The 18,119-nt window shown below is 35.4% G+C and overlaps 1 protein-coding gene across 1 annotated transcript; it reads left to right on the forward strand.

Moving 5' to 3' along the window:
* The first annotated feature begins 37 nt into the window (after positions 1–37).
* Positions 38–9,449, forward strand: LOC121379026 (glucose-induced degradation protein 4 homolog). Its single transcript, XM_041507467.1, has 5 exons — positions 38–199; positions 1,768–1,935; positions 5,049–5,150; positions 7,095–7,225; positions 8,542–9,449. The coding sequence occupies exons 1-5, from the start codon at positions 59–61 to the stop codon at positions 8,603–8,605; spliced, it is 606 nt and encodes a 201-aa protein (XP_041363401.1). The 5' UTR covers positions 38–58; the 3' UTR covers positions 8,606–9,449.
* The last annotated feature ends 8,670 nt before the right edge of the window (positions 9,450–18,119 follow it).

Here is an 18,119-nt window from a genome sequence, read left to right on the forward strand (position 1 = left end):
ATTATCGAATCGTATTTCTCCTTATAAACAGCCCATTTTGACATTTATTGAACACAAAATGCCAGTGCCATTAGATCCACCAGCGCCAGCCAATTCTGAACAACCAGGGGTGACAACAGATGTCATTTACAATGGGTCAACTTTTCGAGGACACCAAAAGAGCAAGGGAAACTGTTATGATGTTGAAGTTGTTTTACAGGTTACTCACCTGTTGTCATTCTAATTAGCATTTTGTTGCATGCCAAAATTAAAATAAATCGTGAGATCCCTACTTTTCGGGGGATTTGAGGTGTACAGAAGTCAACTTATAGTATATATGTCAACACATGGTGTTAATTTATACAGTGTATTGTAATTTATGATTAGAAATGTTGGTACAGGTGTAGTTGAATACTGGTCAAAATGGCCCATTTATGAAACGACCAAATATGAAATGACCCAATAATTGTATTTAGTAAAAATGGCCATTAAAATTTATTTTTAAAGCTGTTTTGACCAGTTACTGTATCGTAACGCAAAATAGATGTATGTGTGCTTGTCTAGATAATCTAAATTTATTTTACTTTGAAGAAGTTATTATTACACGTCTTTATGGGACTTGTCGTAGCCCAGTGGTAAAGCACTCACTTGATGCGCAGTCGCCAGTCAGTCTGGGATTGAACCTGTCAGTGGGCCCATTTGGCTATTTCTCATTCCGAGCCAGTGCACCATGACTGCCTGGTATGTGCTATCCTGCTAATAATATATGGAAACATTTAAATAGCAGTACGTTTCATCTCTAAGACTATATATGTCAAATTTACCACATGTTTGACATCCAATAGTTGATTATTAACAAATCAATTTTCTGTATGTTCATTACAAACACACTGCATTCACTTTTGTCCTTATCTGCATGTAATAAACAAATATTAGTAAATATGTAGTGTCAGATTTAGTGTGTACCCATGGGGTGGCATGTAGCCCAGTGGTAAAGAATTCGCATGATGCACGGTCAGTGTGGCATCAATATCTGTCGGTGGACCCATTGGGCTATTTTTCATTCCAGCCAGTACACCACGAATGGTATATCAAAGACTGTGGTATGTGCTATCCTGTCTGTGGAATGGTGTATAAAATATCCCTTACTACTAGCAAGTTTCATCAAAGACTGTCAAAATTACCAAATGTCTGACATCCAATAGCTGACGATGAATAAATCAATGTGTTTTAGTGGTGTCGCTAAACAAAACAAACTAATCTACTCACGGTTCAGGAACATTTGTCCCAACCTCAGCTTCTCACATCACCAGCAACAGCGTTCAGAACAGATATAGAACCATAGTCCAAGACCCATATTTTTTAAGCTATCTAAGCTCATTATATATTATAACCATTATAGGCTATGTGTGATAGTGACGTCAAAGCTTATAATGTGTTTACAATATTATAGCGCTAACATAACTTGAAAAACCTGTAGCCTGTTTACCAGAAGAAAATTTAGCAGGTTGCCTCTCTAAAATTATATGTCAAAATTACCAAACGTTTGATATCCAATTACCAATGAAGAATAAATCAATGTGCTCTAGTGGCATTGTTAAACCAAACAAACTTTAACTTTAATAACAGTGTGTAGCCTATATAAAGGCACATGACTAACATTTGTTAAAGATGGAATCTATTTTTGATATATGTTTTAATATGACACAATATAATGTGTGTGGTGCTCCAAACTGGATTTATGTGCAGTATCATGTATCGAATAAGATTTCTTTTTAAACATTTCAGTACGTTGACATGGATAATTCCTATCTTTGTGGCTATCTGAAGATAAGTGGTCTGACGGAAGAATTCCCGACGCTGACAACATTCTTTGATGGTGAAATTATCAGTCAGAAACATCCATTCCTTACCAGAAAGTGGGATGCGGATGAAGAGGTGGACAAAAAGCACTGGGTAATAAGCAGAAACCGATCTCATCATGTCCAGAAATTGTCTCGTCTGCGGTCAGTTCAGTCCAAACATATTTGAGATGATGTTGAATCAATAACAGTGTTTTATTTCTAAATTTTGACATGACTTTGGGAATTTTAGCAGGTGTGCAGAAATGGAAAATATTTCACTAGTCCGCCAGACCAGAACCGACTAAAATTTACTAGCCTGCCAGAATTTCTACTAGTTTGCAAGCCTATAGAAAATTTACTTTTGTTTAGCAATATTTTAATATATATATAGTGACAAAAACATTAAGGACACTGTAAGTTATCAACATCGCATGGCAAACAAACGAATGAGATCAACCCCCAAACCTTGATTGACAAATCGATACATGTTAAAATATTCTGATCAAGACTGCGTTATTCACATTTCTTTCATATAGATTTACAAAATTAAAGTGACATCCTGCAAGTACATGTATTTAATAGAAGAATCTATTCAAAACACACAGGCAATATACTTTTAACATAAACAAATAATTTTTAGGAACTATTGACCTTTGACAGGCCCTGTTTCCTGGGAATTAGGCTAAATGTTTGATGCCATATAACCGTAAATAAAATGTGTTGAGTGTATCGTTAAATAAAACCTTTCTTTCTTTCGTTGCATGGCTGATGCAGAATTGGGTATTCAATGCAAAAAATTATAAAAAATTAAATAAATAAGTAAAATGATAATACAGTCAGTCAGAAAAAGATAGATCGCCCGTCGGACTGGTATTTGCATTTTTTAACTCGTCCGTCAGAATTTGTACTTTCATTTGGCAAGCGGGCGAATGCTTTCTGCACCCGTTCAGCATTGTTTTACAAAACAAATTTTCAGTTTCATTTCAAAAACATCTTATTAAGCTAAGTTTAAAGAGTAATTCTAGATATGTACATATTCAAATTAATATACCTATTTTGCATTGCTAAAGAAAGGGTGATTGTCAAGCTTTACTTATTGTTTTCAAAATATGTCTTTAGATATAATAAAAAATGGAAATTATTTATTGCATTCCAAAATAGGAAAATGACATACCCTGTGGGGAATGGAGTCTAAAAACGGTGATGAGGCCAAACAAAAAAATAGGTGTGTTTCGGATTGCATCCCCCCCAAAAAATTAGGGTAGGTAGGTAGGGTTTTTTTGTTGTTGGTTTTTTCCCCTCCCCTTTCTTCCTTAATGTGTGTGTACTTATATAACATTATCTATAAATAATATATATGTATTTGTGGCATAAACAGATGTTTAAAATATTGAAATAACCTGTACCAAGGCTATGTTCGTACATTCGGTTACTTCCGTGACCGACCAAGCTGTTCGGTGGTAGCTAATCAGGGGAAGGAACTCTATTACAAAAGCTTTTCCATAATTTCTCGATGTTTTTTGGAAGGGAATTACATGTGCAAAATGTATCGTATAATAGTACGTAAACAATGTGCAAGGAAGGAAATACTCTTGTTTGGTGGTGATGTCCTCTTTTATTTTTACTTCTCTTTTTTTCTTCAGTTTAAGAGAGAAAAAAATTAGGGTTGGGGGGGGTAAAACTAGGGACGGTCAGTCGACCGGAAACACACCTATTTTTTTGTTTGGCCTGAAACCCTGAATAATCCTTGCTGCTCAGGGCATACATGTAGATGTAATAATTGAAAATCTTTCATGTTTCATTTTAATTTATTTTCATTGTTTGTATCATATTATCATAAAATGACGTGAAAAGAATATTTGTTTAATGACACTCAGTACATTATCTTTTAAAATATAGCTACTTGGTATAGTAATTATATGCTCTTCGCATAGACAATAAATCACACAACCTTTGATGCCCATTGGGCTAATTCTGTTTCCAGCCAGTGCACCACAACTTGTATACCAAAGGCCGTGGTATGTGCTATCCTGTCTATAGGATGGTGCATATAAAAGATCCCTTGCTACTAATGGACAAATGTAGCAGGTTTCCTGTCTGCGACTGTGTCAAAATGACCATATGTTTGACATCCAGCAGCTGATAATTAATCAATCAATGTGCTCTAGTGGTGTCATTAAACAAAACAAACTTCTTAACAACCGTTGATATATATGTAAGTGGTTGTCATGGGATTGCGTTCGATCTTACAAACCATTGGACGAGTGCTCTACCACTGAACTATGGACCACTGAGCTTTTCCCCATGTCTTCATACGTCATAAGTTCGTTTGTCAAAATTAATGGAGTAATAGTATTCTCACTTGATTCAGATAGGGTTTTCCCAGTCCTGATGTATGATCCCATCTGTAGGAAACTGCATATATACAACTTTCCTGTCTCCTACATATATGAAGAGAAGAAAATTTCCTTTTTCACTATCTACACTAAATCTTGTAGTAAGTTTATAGTTTAAAACTGCTGAGGTATCAATAAACTAACATTACTCTTCTTTTGCCGTATTTAGTTCTCCAAGGACCAAGGGAAATAACTCTGTACCTACTAAAATCAGGCAGGATGTTTTAAATTAAAAACTACATGTATCACATTTACAAAAATAATTTTTGGCATGCAAATTTATATCTCTTGTGTTACCTACATGTATGTAACCACATAAAAATGCTAGCATAAGCTAAAACGATTTGTTGCATTTTTATTAATTTTTTTCAATCCACTGGCCATCATAGTCCACCGAATACGTACAACCTGGTGTCTAGTTACAGTAAATAGGCATCATATTTGGTGTTTTAATACCTACTGACATTCTTTATCTGGATATATTAAACTTCTAAAAATACATGGAATAGTTTGAAAAATGCTCGTATCTCTTCCTGTGTGTGTATACGGGCCAACCTAGACTAAGGTCAATACACAATAAATATAACAAAATTTAAGATACATTAATTTTCTTTCTTCTTTTTTTCTTCTATTTTTCTTTTTGTTTTCAAAATCTTGATTAGCAACTACTGTTTAATTGTGTAGCGATCTCTGAACCCTGCAAAATGACTGGCGACACAGTACTGAACTAAATGTTTTCTGGACAGATGATATTTGTTAAAAAAAATTTTTTTTACGTCATTGAGAAGATAAATTTCTTCTTATTAAATGAATATTTTTCATATTTCAGGGGAAATTCCTGTCTTTTTACCAGTTTGCAAAAACTTTCAACAATGATTCTTTCGACTATGATGAATTGAAAAACACAGACTATGTCTTCATGAGGTGGAAGGTAATACTGAAATAGAACACTGGATTATCACAGGGCTTCTGGAATTTGTTTTTAAATCCACTAGCCATGAGATCATTGATTTTTAAAATTTACTAGCCATGATTAAAAATTAAATTAATACAATTTTACTAACTAATAGTAATGATCATATATGTCACCTAAAGAGGGAGATAGAGTTTAAAAACACTAACATTGGGGGTTGGGATAGTGTCAGGATATTCATATTTACAAAATAGATTTAACTGCTACATTTGACATTTTTGTTTTCACTAGCCGTCGGGCATGGTAATAGTAGTTATTTACTAGCCCAACACTGAATATCACTAGCCATGGGAGTGTGGCTACTATAATCTAGAAGTACTGTGATTATCATTAGATGTGATTTTTTAGACCTCGCAACATTGCAGGACATGAATGATTTACTGACCAATCACTCATGCAAGTCTAGTTATGTGTTATCCATTTTTTGTTTGTGCATTTAATTTAAAATATCATAATCAGTTACACAAAAATGATATACAATTTTTTTGGAGGGATAACCCATACATTTTCTTTATCCTCTATCCTGACCTCTGACCTTGTGTATTTCCACCTTACGGTCCGAACATTCAACAGCTGAATGGCTACGAAATCTTCTGATGTACACCTTCCTAGTTCCAGTCAAGTGACCTCAACTTCCTTCTTTCTCCTTCGCTGTCACGGTTTGGACGTTCTTGTTCTCCAGTCTGTTATCCAAATGTTTTGTTCTCATAGGCCTGTGTTTTGATCTGATGCTGGTTAAAACAATTACAACTTGCATAAATGCCACTTTTTATTATAACGTTGTGGTGTTAAAGGGTGTTTAATTCTAGTACACCTGAGCTATTAAAGCCGCACACCCTAGTTCCATCCAGCGAAAATAAATTATAATTTGGTTAATCTACAAACCTGTAACACACTTAGATCACGTTTTTATCAAATGGAGTGAAAAAGCAGGTTTTATATCGATAAATACCATGGGAATCCCCATGTCCCAATTGCTTGAAATAATTTTGAAAGTTTGTATTCTGATGTCACCGGTAGATGTCGCTCGAAGCACAACAATGCCTACGTCACGACAAATTTCACAGACTTGGGGTGCGTTCGTTTCACCTCTCCTGGACATGTTCCAACTGTTCTGTCCTGGTTGTATCCCCTCTCCAGATATTGTAAGACTTAGCAAAATTATTGGTTTTAAGGGTTTGTAACGTTTTGTATTGAGACACTTACTTGTCTGAACTTTATTGTTACTGAAAATGTTCACGAACTGTGAAGAAAAATCTCACAAATGAACAACAACAAATCGGATGTTGGTTGCGTGAACTGTGCACGAGAAAACAAACCGAACCAAAATGATAACGGTCACGTGATATACCAACGTCTGTGACATTGAAATGGAAATATTCTCTCTAAAAATAGATTGGACCTCGCTTGCTTAACGTTTTTTTCTCAACAGCACGTCTTGTGAAAAAATGCATTTCGTGGTTTTACAAACATCAGGATTACCAAAAAGCACTTCAGGTGAATGGAAATGTGTATTCTAAATAATAAAATGTAAGTTAAGTGCAATTTTTTTTGTGAAAAATGGGGTTTAATAGCGAAAAACAATGCCATAATGGTTAACAAATAGCGTGTGTGACGTATTTATTGTTTTGTTTTGTTGTACTTTTATTTTCCCATTATAAATATGTTTTGAAAAAGTCATTGTGTATTTAAATTATTTTTCTTAATCAAACAAAATGGAGAAATCTAATGTCAGATTCAACTCTTAAGTAGTATATAGAAATTTTCATGTTAAGAAGCTTCCAATGTTCTATGTTATATAATCAATTTTTAAAAATAATTTCATAATTATTGTTCATTGTTATTACACTTCATCTGAAGGGTGTGTTATTGTTAAGTTTTACCTAATTATGTAATTTATAGGAGCACTTCCTCGTTCCTGACCACACAATTAAGGACATCAGTGGTGCATCATTTGCCGGGTTTTACTATATCTGTTTCCAAAAGTCAACCAATTCAATTGAAGGATACTACTTTCACAAAAGCTCAGAATGGTGAGTATTAGCAATAGAGTTACTTAATCCATACCTGTGACATCACACTATTGTTCTAGGTGTTGATTATTTTTCAAGAATCAACACCTGTGAAACAATGCAATTTGAACTTTTTATGTGTTCATATCAGGATTCGAACCCACTACTGATAGAACTTACACATTGTAAACAAGTAAAACACTTTAGCCCACAAGGCCAAACATTTGCATCATCAAAATAAAAGATGCAATTTATAAGCCTTATAAATCTGATACTAGTGATAATAATATATTCTGGTGGAACACAGCGAAAATTGTTAAAACTAAATCGGAAATCTGAGATTACACGTTTAGCATGTGCATCATGCTTACTGCCAGCCGTCCACTGATGCTGATTTTCTGGCTGAATTGTACAGGTTGGGTCTGAAAGGATCCTATGGTTTTGGGGTTATTAGTTTTGAAAATATTCTTTGTCATTTTAACCAATGTTTTCATTAAAATGGATAAAATAGAAATTAATTTAGCAATCGCATATTTTTAAAAGTGAATAATGGATTAAGTTGGAGAATGCACTCAGAAGTGTAGATTCATGACACATATTTAACTCACCCCTACAGGGCTTCATGAATCTACACCTCTTACATTCTCCATTGCAGAATATTTCTACTACATTCAATATTCATGATGGCTAAATTAGATTTCAAGTTCACATGCAGAATAATAAAGTATCCTACTATTGCAAGAAACAATACTGACTTATCAAAACTGGTGCTTTTTTTAGTGGGGGGAGGGCTGTTTCGACTTCGTTACATCATTTTGTTGGGCTGAACTTAGCTGCCTGTTTTAGATTTAGTGTATATTGAAAATATTTGTCCTTTCAGTTTGTTTTGGTTTTAAAATGAAGACCCTAGTTTTTATAAACAAATTGGTCAATATTAGATCCATTTTTTATATTGTATTTAACTTTTTAGATCATACATTTCCATACATTGAAAATGTTTCTGGTCATCCTGGTATTTGTAATGTCACAAAATGCAATTTTTATCATTCTAAAAAAGGCACCTGTGTCTGAGAAGTAACATTGGTTATGGAGACGAACTCTAGTCTATTTTTAGAGGGTATTTCCCCGTTTCAAAATCACAGGCTCGTTTCTCTCTATTGTAACTTTATCCATATGCATTAAGTGTTTGTCAGTGTCCATTTTCACTGGTTGAAAGTTGGGTCTTCGACTTTAAGCTTGGGTACGTTTTCATTCTCTCTCTTCCCCCCCCCCCCCCCCCATGTTGAAGTTTCATTTGTGTTGATTTTCTTGGGGTTTTTTTGTTTTGTTTTTTTCAGGTTCCAGTCACTATGTCTCATCCACGTAGCCAATAAGAGTATTCCGATTTACCAGTTCCGATGAACACTATACTGGTGATCTCGATAAACTCTGAGGACTTATCCCAGTTCGTCTGCAACAGCTAGACCCTCCTATATGTGTCTCATGTTCAAACGCCTAGAAACAATAGCTGTCTGTATGTTATAAGATTAAACAGCACACACCTATCTAGGCTGTAGACTTGGGCTTGCTTTAAAATGGCTCAATATTAAAATACTTTTACTTTATACCAACTCTAGGTGATTGTAATCCGAGAGTTAGGGGCCTTGGAGAGGCCATCTCCACCCAAGTTTTAAAATAACAGGAAGATGTCCCAGAATGCAACTGTTTAATCCATTCTTAGATAACCGTTATGAAATGGAGTATCTGTATGGAATGGGTACATTGTCTTGCCAAGATGTTGGATAACACGCAGCATTTATTATCAATATTGTTAAGTATATCCAGTTCGAAATAATATTTAATAGTCTTGCAACTACTATTCTTAATATAATAGTAATATATGTGTTTTAATATATACATACATATATAATTATATAACTAAAAGTTTGTTTTGTTTAACGACACCACTAGAGCATAAATAACATGCAGCTTTTATTATCAATATTGTTAATTATATCCAGTTCGAAATAATATAACTGATGGAAAGAAATAAAGGAACACGTGAGTAGTAACATCAAATGTTGACTACAACCAAAATCCTCGTCCACAAGTATGAGAAAGTTAACAGTGTTACTGGACATCAACCACAGTACTGACATGCAGTGCCACAATACATCTCTGTATTTTATACAGACTTAACTACTCCAGTAGTGAATTACATTTGGTCTCAGATACCATGCGTTCCCTTATTTCTTTCCATCAGTATATTTAGTGGTCTTGCAACTACTATTTTTAATATAATAGTAATATAGCCCATGTGTTTTAATATATATATATATATATATATATATATATACATATATAATTATATAACTAAAGTTTGTTTTGTTTAACAACACCACTAGAGCACATGATTTATTAATCATCAGCTATTTGATGTCAAACATTTGGTAATTCTACTTACTTGCATTTAATGTGGTTTGTTTTGCTAATATAGACTCCACTTTCTTGTTTATTGCAAATGCCATGACTGACTAACATGCAAAAAATACAGTAACGGTGTAAAAATTACCTGTTGAACGGGTGGCAGGTATAGAGATGAAATAGATTTTCTTAAGCAGGGTGTCCATTTGTGCATATGTGGACATAGACACACCTAAAACCCCACAAAATGAAATAACGGAGGACTCTGTCGATTTGTCCGGTGCGGAGTATGACTGTGCGTACATGTTTGCTGACCGGATCATGTAGCGGTACCTACGGAAACGAAGTGGACACAAAACCGTATTGCTAACCGCATAAATGGACACGTACACAAAATGTCCGCACCACGTACACACAAGTGGACATTCTACTTCAGGCGTAAAATCAAAATGTGTTTCCAGGAACCCAACCCTAATAGGGGTTTTTAAAAGTATTTTTTCATTGATTTTTTATTCTTTATTATGTTGGTAAAAAGAGTAAAATGTAGTAAACAATTTGTTTGTTTTTGTTTAAACAACCAATTTTTGGGGGGGTGGGGGGTAAGTTCCAGGAAACACAGGCTTTTTTTACGCTTTTGGTGTTATACAAAGATGCCTTTCTGTGTTGGCTTTTTTTTTCTTTTTTTGTAAATATTTACCGCTACAAAACATGTTTGTTAATTTGTACACAGTGTACTTATGTTTCGTTGGTATACATATTATATGGAAATGTTGTTTTGGGTTTTTATTAAATAGTAATGGTTGCATTTGTTATTTTATAATAAATTAAAATATAATATAAGTTTTTCTGTCAGAAGTTACGGTGATAAATGAAATGCTGGTAATTGTATGTTTAATGAACTGTATGATATGGAATGAAAATTTTATATCCAATAACATGTCTCACAGATGCAGGCCGTCAAGTATTCTACTTTTTCCTATTTATTCCTATGTTTTTTTATGAGTCCCTAGTTAGCCCTCTTTTTGATGAAAATTCCTATTTTTTCCCCCTTTTTGGGGGGCATTTTTGACCAGTTTCATATATATTTTTTTTTTTTTAGCGACACCATATTTTTAATCCTCACACCATTTGCTCCAGATGACTTGCTATGAGGCATGCATAGTCATTGAAATCAGAATATGCAGATGGGATGCATGGTTACAGGCTTCCAGTTATTAATTTTCACAATGCAATATAAAGTCTTCTTATTTATAATTTCTGAATTTAGGGATATGTTTCAGTTTTTTGGTAATATGCTCATCACGTCTATATTGTACGAAGTCAGGCTGAAGCTGTTAGGGTTACCTCTGATATACTGGTGCATGGTGTCTAAGGAAGTAGGACTTCAATGCTCATTTGCAGGTTGTGCTTTGCTTACTGTAACAAGTATTCTATTAAATGTGCACACCTGCAGTATCATAATTATTTGACATATTTCTACCAGTTCAGTTAGCACACAGCTACTAAATCCAGCTATATTATCCAGTTGATCTACCAAGAGAAAACTAATTAAAAAAATAGTGTCCATACCCACATTCAATCACATACATACACACACACTGCCATTGCTGCTGTTTTTGATGGTGTCACTGGGTCAGCAATGCCTTGTGGGGGGTTTTCAGTCAACACCCCTGTCATTTCAGAGTTAAAATTTGACCTTGTAGCTTGTATTATTCAATAGCATAAAAGGAATACGTACTGCATGGTTTTGCTTTTTAAAAGTCTTACTCCAAAGAACCAAATTCAACCACTGCATTGAATAAAAAGTGGTGGATCGGGATGGCTGTAAGGGGTGTTGGGAGGCCATCTTAAAACAAAATAAGTGCCTATTTTATTCCTATGATATACACATTGTCTTATTTTCCTGTATTATCTTTTCAATGGTTTTCTATTTCCATATTTAGTTTTTTGAGATGGCTCACTCACTTGACCCCTGCAATATTCTCTATTTTGGGACATTTACTTTTATACAAAATTCTTATTTTGTGGGCAAAATTCCTATTTTAACCCTATTTTCAGGCAACAAAAATTCCTATTTTCCAATTGTTTTTACCCACCGCCTCACTTGATGGCCTGCAGATGTGATAAATACATGTTATGTGCATGTATCTTTGGTAAATAAATTTCAATAACAAATACATAGTAAGGAAAACGGTTGTTAGTATACAGTCACACAGTTACTTAGAGTAATGTTGAGATTATGCACAGAATGTTGAATTTCATGCATTAAAAGGTTGAAAAGAATGTTAACTGTGGATACTGATTGGTAATTTTAAAACTTTTCAACCATTGTTATACTAGTAATATTATTGGAATAATAATGCTTATTTTGTAACCAAACATAATCGTGTATTTTATCAATATTGTTAAATATAAATTGGTTAATAAAACAAAAATATAAAAAAAATTGTTGTACGTTCCATTTATTATTTATATGTTAAAAATATAATATATTGATGTCACAATTTACGTTTGTATTCTGACACAGTATGTTACAGATTAGAATCGGATCATACTGGATAGTGTTACGTCAGAAGATCTGAGACTGACTAGTATAAACCTGACATAAACATTTGGTTGGTCGAGAGATTAAAAATATTGACCAATCACATTTCAGAGTGGTATAGGTTAGTGATGTTCTGATGATCGATTGATTGGTTAGGGTCTACCGGTGTGTTTGTTTGTTTCTTTAACGACATCACTGCAGCACATTTATTAATTAGTCATCGGCTATTGGATGTCAAACATTTGGTAATTCTGACTCGTAGTCAACAGCGGAAACCCGCTACATTTTTTATAATGTAGCAAGGGATCTTTTATATGCACTTCCCACAGACAGGATAGCACATACCACGGCCTTTAATATACCAGTCGTGGTGCACTGGCTGGAACGAGAAATAGCCCAATGGGCCCACCGACAGGGATCGATCCCAAACCAACCGCACATCAAGCGAGCGCTTTACCACTGGGCTACGTTCTGCCCCTCTACCAGTGTGGTGATCGATTATAAAAATCCATAATCGATTGTGTGGGGAAATGTTAACTGTAATTTCTCCACTTTGGTAGGGTTTTTTGTTGTGGGTTTTTTCAATACATTTTTAAAAAGATTTAAATAGTTATAAATGTAAAGTTAGCAATGTGATGTGGAGGGTATATCCCAGTGAATACGACTATAGGCAGTGCGGGATTTATAAGGGCGCAATTGCCCCGGGCCCTCCTACCAGAGAGGCCCCTCAGACTAAGGACTTCCTTAAAATGTAATAATTATAAAATTAGTTCATTTTTCTGTCATGTAATTTAATTTCTATGTTGGTGGACCGGCCTCGGTGGCGTCGTGGTTAGTCCATCGGTCTACAGGCTGGTAGGCACTGGGTTCGGATCCCAGTCGAGGCATGGGATTTTTAATCCAGATATCGACTAAACCCTGAGTGAGTGCTCCGCAAGGCTCAATGGGTAGGTGTAAACCACTTGCACCGACCAGTGATCCATAACTGGTTCAACAAAGGCCATGGTTTGTGCTGTCCTGCCTGTGGGAAGCGCAAATAAAAGATCCCTTGCTGCTAATCGGAAAGAGTAGCCCATGTAGTGGCGACAGCGGGTTTCCTCTCCAAATCTGTGTGGTCCTTAACCATATGTCTGACGCCATATAACCGTAAATAAAATGTGTTGAGTGCGTCGTTAAATAAAACATTTCTTTCTTTCTTTGGGCAAGCTCAATGCATGTCAGTTTCACTATACCATATCATTCTTGTACAGAAGTTGTTTCATCATTTATAATATTCAAGGACTCTTGAAATTTTTCAAATCAGTTTATGGTAGACATGTAGAGGCTGTATCAGGGCATAGATCACAATTATTTACGTTATAGGCTATGTTTCTATATATAATTAGTGGCTATAGAATTTGTATTAATATCAGTAGGCCCGTGGGTTTTGTTATGCGCCTTTGCCTGCCTGGGGGAAACGTATCCTGAAAAGGACAACACATGTTGTCCAGCTCTTCCCAGTATATTGGTTTAAAGAAACACACCCACTAAACCTGGCCGTAGTATACCCATTTACAGTAAAAGTAATACATTTGCGTAGGAAGGTGCCAAAAAGTGGGGGGCACACTTTTATATGTACACACTTTTACACTATTATAAAGCAAATATAAAGCAAAATATCTGAAAAGTGGGGGGCACATGCCCCCCCCCCCCCCCCCCCCCGTTTCCTAAACCACAAACAAATCTGCAATGTTGACAAGTTACACGCGCGTGCAAACTACATGATATTCCCTGTCAACTTCAGTCTAATAGTTGTTACTACAAAGCTGTCTTCCATGAAATAATTAGTCAAACAGCAGACTATTTGTGCGGATGGATACCATAGGCGTACAAGCTCTCATGTTTGTACGGGTGAATCTGGATAATAACATTTATTCATAATAGCATTACTGACTAACAGCTATATAGGGTTACAAACGAATCGCTAATTTACATGGATTACAACTAATTTTGAGGGGAATGATGGAAGTACATTGTAAAATGTTCAGGTTAGCACATTTTGCCCGAATATCTGTATCGTTTTGCTCCAGTACTATGAAGCAGTTCCCCCCCCCCCCCCCCCCCCCCCCCCCCGCGCTCTCCTGTTTGGCACGCTTATGGTAGTACTAAACCAAATAACTTCCGGCTGGGTTAAAGTTCGAACTTTTGATAGAGAAGTGAACACTACAAGTCCCTGTGATGTTGGTTGTAAAAACAAAATAGTTTCATCTAGGCAAAAAATGTATGCAATTTTATTGACATGACACTGTACCACTGTGTCAATTAGTACTCTAATTTTGTGCGGATCTAGGGTAGTCATAGACGCTACAAGTTATCCAAGAAATAAGCAGCTTGACCCCCAATTTTTTTTTATTCACTTTAAGGGTGAGGGGTGGTAATATTTATATCCGTGGAGTTTATGACGATTGATACGCTGCAGGTAGGAGTTTTAGCCACATATGTTACTATTGTCGTCTATGGGATTTCATTTGGTAGTATACACCCTTATGGAGGATGCATTTTTGGATTTTCGTCAACTAAATGGGATCTGTGGCCAATATACTCAATGCTCGATTACATATCCCATTCAGACAGTATATACTTTTTCATGTTTTATAAACATCTTCTACAGACCTTTCATTGCTTAGATAAAAACAACTGACATCACAACTGATGGTTCATATTGGGTGCCACTTGTGTGGAAATGTATGCTCACTTTTTGCAAATACCTGATACCATCACTGTTTTAACAGTGATTCGTGAGAGCATGCCATCACAACTATCGAAGTATCTATTATTACGTTTTGTTCACGAGTCATGTTCAGATTGGTCAAACAATGGATGGTTGCATGAAAGAAATAAATGAATTGGATGCACAAATTAGAAGATAGGCTAATTGATGGACTGTAAGACCATGTTATATGTGGAACTCGTTAATCTACAATGTGACATAATACTTTAATGATTATGTTTTCAAAATACAAATGATATAGATTACTAAGATCTCAGATTACTATGGAGGAACTCTTATTTCAATCGCAGCCATCTTGAAAAATGATATAAATTAATCTTGAAAAAAAAGATATAAATTAAGGGAGTCCTTTCTAAGTATTATGTAGGTTAGTACAGATAACATACAACGAATTTAAAGGAACATTTAACAAATATATCTCGTTTCAGCACATATACATGTGTTTACTATTGAAACATATGCCATGTGACGGCTATACTTAATTATGCAAATTAGCCAATTTCCCCTCTTACATTAAATAACCTGTTTGATATGTTGTCATGGATGGTCTTGAGAGTATGTTACAACAAAAATAAATTGTTGCAAATCTCAGATCACTTTCGAATTTTAAGGAACAGTTATATCAATGGGAATGTTGGCGGCCATCTTTAAAAATGAAAACCATCTTATATTATAAATAAATGGAGGCCTTTGTAAGTCATCAAGTAAGTTAGTATGGACAAAATACAATCATTTAAAACTTCATTTACTAAATATATCATGTACTGGTCATGGGCGGATCCAGGAAATATTTTTAGGGGGGGACCAAAAAAGAAGGGCACATTGACTCGTCAAAAGGGCACCTTACTACAAGTTTTGATATTTACAATTAATATGAATTCCTACAGTTCTACGTCATAATATACTAGCAATAATGAAGTAAATTGGCGTCACTCGCGTTAGAACCTCAATGGGGCCCCATTGAGACTCAATAACACAGACACATATCTGCAAGCTTGCGCATGTACACGAAAATCTTGATTTCATTTATCTACAATATAATTATTGTTTACTTAAAAAAAAAAAAATTCTACAAACAAAAAGGGCACTTGGACATTTTGAGGGCACTTGAACAATTTTTTGGGGGGACGCGTCCCCCTGGTCCCCCCCCCCCCCCTTGGATCCGCCCATGCTGCTACACATACAAGTGTATACTATTATAACATATGCCATATGGCGGCCATTTTAATTTATGTAAATTAGTCACTTTCCCCAACATACATAAATGTACATTTTTGATATGCTGTCTAGGATGTCTTTGAGAGTAAGATACAACACAAATTAATTATCTTGCAAGATTATCAAGATATTTGATCACTTTGGAATTTTAAGTTAAGGAACTATAATTTCAATGGGAATGTTGGCAGCCATATTGAAAAAAACAAAAACATTTTAAATTATAAATTAAGGAAGGTAGTTCTAAGTAATCAAGTAAGTTATTACAGACAAAATACAAGGTAATTAAAACATCATTTACTAAATATATCTTGTTTCAGCACACATACATGTGCATATATATATATATATATATATATATATATATATATGTATGTGTGTGTGTGTGTGTGTGTGTGTGTGTGTGTGTGTGTGTGTGTGTGTGTGTATATATATACTTTTGAAAATATACATATTTAATGTATACAAATTAAGTCACTTTCTACCGCCTACATCAATGTACATTTTTTGTACATGTTGTCTAGGATGGCTTTGAGAATAAATTACAACAAAAATAAATTATGTTGCAATTTGTTTTAAGTTAGGCCTTTTTTAATTTTAGATTGACTGGACTATATAATATATAATATAAAATATGCTGACTTATCCTGATATAACTTCGGCTAATATGCAGGGCCGTGTGCAGAGAGCGAGGTTGTTGGGTAGAACCCGTCCAACCCACCACCTACCACATACAAGACCAATTTCGTTTTTTCAGTGTATTTTGTCGGGAAGTATGACCCGTCCTAAAAGCTTCACTTTTCACAGATTTGAGCCCCCCCTTCCCCCCCCCCCCCCCCCCCCCCCCCCCCCCCCCCCCCCCACACACACACACACCTCCAACCCAGACGATTTCCTGTACATGCATTTATATGTCGCGTCGCACGCGTGCGGTTCGGATGCAGCAATTGAAATCAATGATTTCTAAAATAATCGCTCGCGGCCGGTTAGGATACAGCTTTATCAGTATTTTGTCGCGCGCTCGGCTACATGAATCTGTCGCGCCGTACGTGTGCGGTTAGGATGCAGCAACTGAAATCAATGGTTTCTAAAAAAAAAAAGCATCACTCGCTCGCATCGCACGCGTCCGGTTAGGATACAGCCCCACCGGACACGTGCGACGCGAGCGATGCGAGCGACGCGATTATATTTCTATCCTAACCAGACAGTCTTCTTTTTAAAATTGTTATCATCAGTTGAAACCGCCAAGTAAAAGTTGTTTGATTAGTTAATATACATGTTTGACGCTCGTGTCTCGCGACAAAATATAGAAAGAATTCCTATCAGTATTGTGTCGCGCACTCAACTATATCAATCTGTTGCGCCGTACGCGTGCGGCTAGGATGCAGCAATTGAAATCAATGGTTTCTAAAATAAAATCGCTCGCGTCGCACGCTTCCGGTTAGGATAAAGCTTTAGAGAGGACCTACACTTTTCTATTAGTAGCAAGGGATCTAGTAGCAAGGGATCTGTAATATGCACTATCTCATAGACAGGATAGCCCACGTCTTAAAGGGACATTCCCGAGTTTGCTGCATTGTAAGATGTTTCCGACTAATAAAATATTTCTACGATTAAACATACATATTAAATATATTTTCTTGTTTAGAATATCAGTGTCTGTATATTCAATGTGTTTCTGGTCGTCTTAATATTTGTAAGAAGCTCAAACTGGATTTTGTCTTCAAATAATTTCGTACGTACGAAAAAATATTTATTAGGAAATAAAATGAAATTTAACCTAGTACAAATATTAGAACGATCATGAACACGTTTAATATACAGCCACTAATATTTTATGCAGAAATATATATCATTACAATCGTTAAAATGTCTCTGTTAGTCGATAACATTTTAAAAATTGCAGCAAACTCAGGAATGTCCCTTTAAGCTGTATCCTAACCGTCTGCGAATGACGCTAGCGATGCGAGCGATTATTTTAG

The sequence above is a fragment of the Gigantopelta aegis genome, chromosome 8 (genome assembly GCF_016097555.1).
Source record: "Gigantopelta aegis isolate Gae_Host chromosome 8, Gae_host_genome, whole genome shotgun sequence".
In the NCBI taxonomy this organism is placed as follows: domain Eukaryota; kingdom Metazoa; phylum Mollusca; class Gastropoda; order Neomphalida; family Peltospiridae; genus Gigantopelta; species Gigantopelta aegis.

Excerpts from the sequence above, each read along its gene's own strand:
- LOC121379026 (XM_041507467.1), top strand. The coding sequence starts at position 59 with ATGCCAGTGCCATTAGATCCACCAGCGCCAGCCAATTCTGAACAACCA. Across the intron at positions 200-1,767 it reads ATGTTGAAGTTGTTTTACAG|TACGTTGACATGGATAATTC; the intron begins GTTACTCACCTG and ends TAAACATTTCAG. Across the intron at positions 5,151-7,094 it reads ATGTCTTCATGAGGTGGAAG|GAGCACTTCCTCGTTCCTGA; the intron begins GTAATACTGAAA and ends TGTAATTTATAG.